The 7,995-nt window shown below is 40.4% G+C and overlaps 1 protein-coding gene across 2 annotated transcripts; it reads right to left on the bottom strand.

The window, feature by feature from the left end:
• Window positions 1-2,685: 2,685 nt before the first annotated feature.
• LOC311062029 (transmembrane protein 238-like) lies at window positions 2,686-6,848 on the bottom strand. 2 transcript variants are annotated; one of them, XM_084080786.1, is made up of 4 exons: window positions 6,693-6,848; window positions 5,253-5,442; window positions 4,151-4,343; window positions 2,686-3,538 (listed from the first exon to the last, which is right to left on the bottom strand). In XM_084080786.1, exons 2-3 carry the CDS (start codon window positions 5,401-5,403, stop codon window positions 4,183-4,185), a joined length of 312 nt encoding a protein of 103 aa, XP_083936912.1. In that variant the 5' UTR covers window positions 5,404-5,442; window positions 6,693-6,848; the 3' UTR covers window positions 2,686-3,538; window positions 4,151-4,182. The 2 variants fall into 2 exon arrangements, with proteins under 2 accessions (XP_083936912.1, XP_083936911.1); XM_084080785.1 differs by having other exon boundaries at window positions 5,253-5,412; window positions 6,693-6,842.
• Window positions 6,849-7,995: the final 1,147 nt, after the last annotated feature.

A 7,995-nucleotide genomic window follows, 5' to 3' on the forward strand; every position in this document is an offset into this window, starting at 1 on the left:
GAACATGGAACCAACAGTAAATTCTAGCCAATAGAAATTCACTAATGCTGTGACATCATATGTTTCTAGGGAGATCTCACCTACAGAGGTTTTAAAAGTGAAACTAGAGAGAAACACTGCATGCATATCATGATGCACCACCACACTACATGAACCATATTGTCTGCTGAGGTCTGCAGTGAGTTCAGGGTCAAAAGGCACACAAACATGACAACGCACACGCTTGGGGAGTCAGTCAATCAGAGTCAGTACATAATATGTGAAACATAAACTGCCCATGACAGCACCCATGAAGGCCTCGTCTTGGCCGGTTAGAGGCCATTTTGAACATGTTCTTACTAGTGAATGGAGACTAGTGGAGGGGTTTAACAGTTACACTCCCATATGACACTCTGGAACCAGTAATACATCAGCTTGTTTACTTCATCAGAAAATAAAGGCCATTAAATACTATCAAATACAGGTACATTTCAATATACAAACCGGCAGTGTATTTAGTACACCTGTTGGCCTATGGTCTGTCCAAAAACAGATTAATTTCTGCCCCACATACTATGTGGAAAGCCAAGCCTAAGTCTATTATCATGTTTTCACTTTAATTATGGCACTAATAGAAGAGCTTCATGGAAAGATCCTTGTGACAGGACAGAGACATCTAACCGACTGGTTCATCACTACAGTTTAGGCAGCAAAACTCTGGAGTTTGCTGTGCAGTTGGGTGTGGACTGTGGATGTGTCATTTAGCAAACTTGATAATAAGATTCTGAAATACACCCATTAGATGTTGCAAGCGTGAAGTGTCAGTCAGTCAGCTTAGATCTGATTTCATGCTTTTTATTTTACGCGTGGTGGTTTCAGTGTGTGTGACGCATGTCTGCTTCAGATGAAACATATTCAACAATATCGGCGATTATTAGCTGTATCAGCATGAAATAGGACACGTGCACGCACGCACGCACGCACATTGTGGGAAATGTGGCCTGTAGTAGAGCATTACAGACACATAAAATATACCACAGGAGCACAGATGACACATGTGAATGCATAGTGCAAAAGATGAATAACAAGATGCATGAGGTGGAAGTTAAAAGAGTGTGTTTGGTTTCACTTTCTGGTTGGCAGAATGTTCGGTCTAAAGGGCGCGGTTCACATTCAGCCTCATGGAGAGACAAGACATTCACCACGTCTGCTGAATCTAGAGACGTACCCGTATTTGTTCTCATAAAGATTTACAAACTAGGGTATTTTAAGGCGAGCAGGTGACGGTTAATTAATGTGTAGTGAAGTGTAGACCATCCTACCTCTGTTCACATTATAAATGATATATGCAGCTGTAACTATAGTTTCTTACATGGAGAGATGAGTTGTATAGTGTGAATAAAGATAACATGATACTGCTGCCTGGCAACTAATCATCTTCCTAGGTGAGCAACTAATGCTAATGGCTCATTGGAGAGCATCTGGGCCGGTGTCTTCAGGAGCCTACAAAAGCAACTCATGTGCTGCCATTCCTAGAGATACAGGGAAGACCAGCCTCCATTCATTCACCTTGTGTGTTGGCTGGTGAGGCACGTCCTAGCGACACCTGACAGAATGGGTTTCATTGCGCGCATACTGGTTTCACGCATAGGCCTACTGGTTCTTATCAGTGTGACGTCGTCTGTTAAGGGGTCTATACTGCTGTTAATTTACCTACAATTAATGTTTTGGAGTTAGGCCCTTATTATTTTTTATATCAGAATATAGCTGTAACTTTTAACGAAAAACAAACAAACAACAATACCACTTTTAACTGGTTTAGTGAGTGAATAACCCCCTCTTGATTATTTCTTGATTCTTGGGTATTATGACTATCTTTGTAATTCATCATTACCAACAATACAAGACTGAGAACTAAATGCTTCCCAAATACTGTAATCACTAAAACACATAAAGATCTTTATAGTTATACCAACCTATAAAACTGGTCTGCCTATCTCTGTGTCTATCTTTCGTTTTGTCACTCTTTTTCTTTGTCTCTCTCTCTCTCATTTTTTTTCTCAGTCTCTGGCTAGGCTATTAGGAGTGAACTGAAAGGCTAATATTACATTTTACAGTACTCAGCGGTAATATTAGATCAAAATATATTTTTTCTATATTTTATTTATTAATATTAGTTATATTTAATTATGATATACAATCAACAAATCAAACTGGTTTCAGGTGTCAATAATAACTTAGTATGGAGCGCCCTCAAGTGGCTATTTGTTTTTGTAACAGTCAAACTGCTGAATGGACACACACACACACACACACACACACACACACACACCTTTTTATGACTTGGCATTGGAGACATACATCCTCAAAAATGTCTTTCCCAAAGAAAGGCACAATTTGTTCTAATTTACAGACCATAATTTGTATATTGTAATATTTAAGTATCAGTACACACCAAATGTAAGTGCAATAGAGTAGTTCACACCATAGATCCCTATGGTTCACACAAAGTAAAAGCCTTTTTGAGGAATGCCTCATTTGTGGACATAAAGATCAGGGAGTGTAGCGCCCAGGATTACTTAGACAATTGGCACTGGGTGAAAAAAAATGGGTTACAAAATCGTGGGATAAAAATTTAGAGAAAAAGAAAAAAGATCACATTTCCACCCCAAATACCCCCGAATAATATTTTGGCAGCAAGAGGGCTTCAAAGATTGATCCAAGCAATTTAGATATTTATGACAATTAACTGAAACAAGGTGAACTGATCAACATTCATGAGCAACACATCATAATGCAGTACAAAGACAGAAACACGTCCAATTCAATCACATTTACAATCACGTGTACAACAAACATTCACTATAAAAGAAGAGGATAAAAACATGAGCAGCATGGCTGTCGGAACACTGCACTCTCATAACTGAAATGTTTTTGGCATGTTTAAGACCTGAGTCCGATTCTACAAATGCCTTCTAAATCAGTGGTCCTCAATTTCTTTCGTGCCAAGGACCCCCAAAATGATATATATTTGGCCACGGAACCCCACCCCCCATCTGGAAATGTCTTGTGCCAGGGACCCCCAGAAGAGAAGATTTGTGTAAAAAAACACACAAAAAAATAGCAGATGTACGAGCTCGCAGCGCGGCACGCCACAAAGTGACGTGCTGTGAGCTTCTATATCTGCTATTTATGAGAACCATTGTTCTAAATCCTAAGAGTTTTCGGAAAAACTTATGTTGCTATATATATATAGCTCAAAGCTAAAATGGCACAGATGCTTTCCCGGGTTTAATGTGTTAAATTTATAACACTGTTAACCATAATTTATGTTCCATCGGACAAAGCCCTCAACTTAGTAAGGTGGTTCTCAACAACAAAATTGGAATGTAGCCGTTTGTCAGTATAGTGCAGGTGTCAGAGATGAAACAGTTTGATCCAACGTTGTATTAATACTGACAGATTTAGTTACCCGTAGAGCATTTTTTTAATGCGGAATACATTAAGAAAATGCAGGGATTGTAGAATTGGTATTCCATCCACAAAGAAGATATAAAGCCTGTTTAAAACACAAACAAACAAGAAAACAATGTCAGAGAGAATAACAGTAAATAATAATACACACATGACTAATACAAAATATATATACATATTAAAATCCCCATCTTTCATTTACAGAAAAGTGACAGGGTGTTCCACACTACTATTAGTATTTCCTTCTTTATTGAGACAGTTCACAGACCTTTGTTTTGGCCATTATCACCGTAGACTTTTCAAAGTCATATTTAAAATAAATTCCCCACTTTTGCAGGCCTTTTCTTTTCTTTTCAAGAGTCGCCAATTGGTTTGAACCCTTTTATCAACCAATTTAACCCACACATTTCTGACTTCACTTGCCACTGCTGTTGTACCTGTTCAAAACCCCCTGCTGACAGACACCGCCCCAGGCAGGCACTAGCTCAGTCACAAAGATCACCCCCCCCCCCCCCCCCCCCCCCAGTGCTTTGGGGCAGTGGATTCAAACCCCTAGACTCAGCGGTACTTTACATCTGAGACACCCAAGTGCCTCACTTCTCTAGGCTTTACAAACCATCACCTCTCTCTACACCCGACCCAAGACAGAATTGCTTTTTTTTCCTACAATATTTCAAATGTATTGTTAAATTCTCACCACATTTACTACCGCCTCCTGACCTGACCTGGTCAGCGGTGGAGGCGGGTGCGGATCTTGCGGCTGAGGGTGCGAGCCAGATGGTCGATGGCACTGCCGATGTGGCCCCGCTCTTTACGAGCGGAAAGACCCTCAATGTTCCCACTGTACCACATCACCCAGCCCCCAAGGGACATCAGTACGAAGAGGGCCCCTGCAACAACACAGCAAGGGGGTTAGTTCAGTGTGGCATAAGGCCAGTTTACATTAAAGATTGAAAGGAATTAAAATACATATGGTCTACATAATACAACATTCTGAAAACTAACAAACCCAACTTGACATAATGAGCCACCACCAACGCCATCGACTCACTTTCTACAACCAGAGACGGGGTCATTTACACAGCTGCCACATTTCTCTCTTCAACTTCCTAAAATCATGGATCTAGAGATTTGCAACTACACAAAACTGCTCTAGAAAGGTGCAGAGCAGTGCTGTCAGGAGAATAACCACATCAAAGTGCACACTCTTGCCATTTTTTAGAACATTAAACTAGGGGAGAACCATAGTTGATTTACTCAATCAAGGAATTTATCTCGTTATTGAAACACTCGGCAGGACAGCTGAGAGAGAGAGACCTCAGGGGTTCACACCATATTAAGCTGTTACAAGTAGTTTACATAATGTTTGTGCCCACAACTGCTGTATGCACTACAGAGCATGTTGATGTTGCATGTAGATGCATTTATCACAAAATCAGGACTAGTGCCTTTACATATCATGGGTTCACTCTAAAATATATCCCACAGATATCAGAGAGGTAGGTGGTTTAAATCAGTGGTTCTCAACATTTACAGGCTGTGACCTGTAAAAATAATCATATTTGAACTGGGGACCCCCCACCCTGATAAGCACTTGGAATGTAGGAGTTGGAGCATTCGATTTTGTTTGACTCTGTTCCACAGCTACAATTTGTGAAAATAGCAGATCTACTAGCTCACAACGCCTCTTCCTGAAAACCTGTATTTTACACTTAGCTTTCAGTTACATGTTGTTTCATTGTATATATGCTGTATGTATACCTACCAGAACAGGCCTTTATACAACAAAAATATAGTACCTGTATAAACAAGCAGGTCTCCAAAGTCTCGACCTTTGATCTCCAGGGGAGCAAAGACTCCCACCAGCAGGGCAGCACCGCCGAATACGTCCATCAGCACCGCAAAGGCCAGGGCTAGCTTGCAGTGGGACAGTCGGTCACATAAACCCATGATGATGAGCTGAAATGAGGATCACACAGACAGTGGGAACTGTTAAAGGAGAGAGGTTGCAACGGAAAACATCAGAATCACAATGAACATCATATGAGGGTAGCAGATAGGATGAGGCCCGGACATCAATGTGAAAACCTCATTCATATTCTTTACTATTCCCACTGCCAGTAGGACAGGATGGAGACAGAGCTGGGGCAATGGAAAGGAAAGGACCCTAAAACAGGCCATGAATGGCAAAATGGATGATGATCACTAAACTTTATTTATGTATGTATTAATGACCAGTGGTGATGACTCAATGAAAGGCATGATGGAAATGTATGAATTGAATACGCAGGACCACAATGGAAATAAGCCCATAGGGCTTTTTGTGTTTTCCTTTAAACACCATTGTATAATCATACCACTGTACTAACTGTTAATAAAGTATTGAATCAATCAATCAAAATGCTATGGAGGGAGGGGGGAAAAACTCACCAGACAAACAGATTACAAGCAAACGAAGCAAGAGTGTGTGTGTGTGTGTGTGTGTGTGTGTGTGTGTGTGTGTGTGTGTGTGTGTGTGTGTGTGTTTAACGGGGGATCAAATAGATTACAGATCCAGCTGTTAAGAAGCAACAGTCTCCAGATTCCGTTATAGGCTATACTGTATGTTTTGAGTCTATGCATAGGCATAACAGAGAAATAAGCAACCAGGTCTAGAACAAGCCCAAAAGAAGCAACTGTAGGACACATGAGCACTCTTAAACCCTATATGCATTGGCTATTTGAAAATAGCCGATCTACAAGCTTGTAGATCTGCTATTTTCAAAATAATCTTGGAAAAATGTAACAAATTTGGAATATTTTAACAACACAAAAGTCCCTGACACAAAATATTTTCAGTGGCCAAATACATATTAATTTGGTTGTCCTTCCTTGACATGAAAATGTTTGAGAACCACTGGTTTAAACCACACAGTATATGGTTTAAACATTAGGAAACAAGCCCAAACAAGCAACTACACTTTAACTACCAAGTAGGCTACAGTTGAATCATATGTAGCCTATGATGCACAATTATGATAACTCGAATACAACTTTATGCTTAAAAAGACAGTAACCTCTAGCACAGGCTTGGCTGTGATCGCTGTGCTAACATCACTAGCTGTGCATCCCTTCTTTACTACAGTACAATACGCCCTGATGCAGAGATAGCAGACACGATTAGGCCTGCTGTCGAGCGCACAGAGAGGCGCAAACAAACGCAAACCTATCGATTCTTTTAAATATTTTTTTCAACTCACCTGGTTCTGTGTGTAGCCTGCAAGAAGACCTTGGTTGGGTGCGTAGCCTGCTGCAAGAAGACACTGGATCCGATCGTATTGCTCTGGAGAAGTTTGTGTTCAGTAGATATCTGGTCTGGTGTGGTCTGTAGAATCACCTCCCTTGCTCCTTCCGTGTTGTTTTTTGAGAAATTGATCTTTATTCCGCCCCCCTACGGCCTACCTGTATGTAACCTGTAACAATGCCCTGCACCACACCCAACGGTGTCATGTTTCTACTTAGCCGTGGATACACTACAGTCATGGATGAACTAACTTCAACCTGGTGTTTGCATTTTTTCCATTTACTGCCCGTACATCTACATAAACGTTCAGATTTCAAATATAAAGTGCTTACCTCATGGCCACGGATGTTACAATTATGTACGGGCCCTCATAAATACCCTTATATTCCGTATTATTCAATAAAAAGCATTTTAATCCGATTGATGGTCATTTTCTCATAGATGTATTATGTACAAAGGTGCAATACACCTCCCAACCGATAAGATCGCGTAGTTGAAAGCATGGTGAAAATACGGAGAAAATAGCAACCAATCGGATTAAAATGTTTTTTTATTGGACAATACGGAAGATACGGGTACTTTTGAGGCCCCGAACATAATTTTAATCTGTGGCCATAGGGTAAGTACTTTATATTTAAAATCTGAACGTTTATGTAGATGTGCGGGCCGTAAATAGAGAAAGTGCAAACACCAGGTTGAAGTTCATTCATGACTGTCATGATATGACAGCCATGTTTCAGAGCTAGTTTCTACCTGGCTGCTAGAACCATAGATATGGCTGGAACTGTCTCCGAGGGGTTTTCAAAGTGGAGTCTGGCTGGGGTGGGACCCCCCGAGGCCAGGGGTATTTAGGCTTGAGGGGGTCTGCAGGTGGTCCCCAACCAAATGAGTTGCAGTTTATTGTTACTAATGTCAACATTATTAATCTATTTGTCAATTTGTACCACTTATGACATGAATTTAATGTCATGCCAAACCTCTTTACCTTGACACATTTTTTTTATATGTTGGGGTCCCAGTCCCATCCATGGTCTAATTTTAATGGAGCAGAAGGTAGCCTATAAAGTTGACAGCTTTAATGAGTTACTTTGCACCGTTTGCAGATTTAGATTATTAATACAAAACAAGCATACATTAACTGATACATAGTTATTTATTATTACAGCTCCACAGCAGCACATAGAGCAATTAAAATCCTCCAAAACTTTACCAGCTGCAACATGAACTCACTAATGCGTTACTAATTACAGTCCAATAAA

Source organism: Gymnoscopelus microlampas (genome assembly GCF_963454915.1).
Source record: "Gymnoscopelus microlampas genome assembly, chromosome: 15".
In the NCBI taxonomy this organism is placed as follows: Eukaryota; Metazoa; Chordata; class Actinopteri; order Myctophiformes; family Myctophidae; genus Gymnoscopelus; species Gymnoscopelus microlampas.

Excerpts from the sequence above, each read along its gene's own strand:
- LOC311062029 (XM_084080786.1), bottom strand. The coding sequence starts at position 5,403 with ATGGGTTTATGTGACCGACTGTCCCACTGCAAGCTAGCCCTGGCCTTT. Across the intron at positions 4,344-5,252 it reads AGACCTGCTTGTTTATACAG|GGGCCCTCTTCGTACTGATG; the intron begins GTACTATATTTT and ends GTGTTGTTGCAG.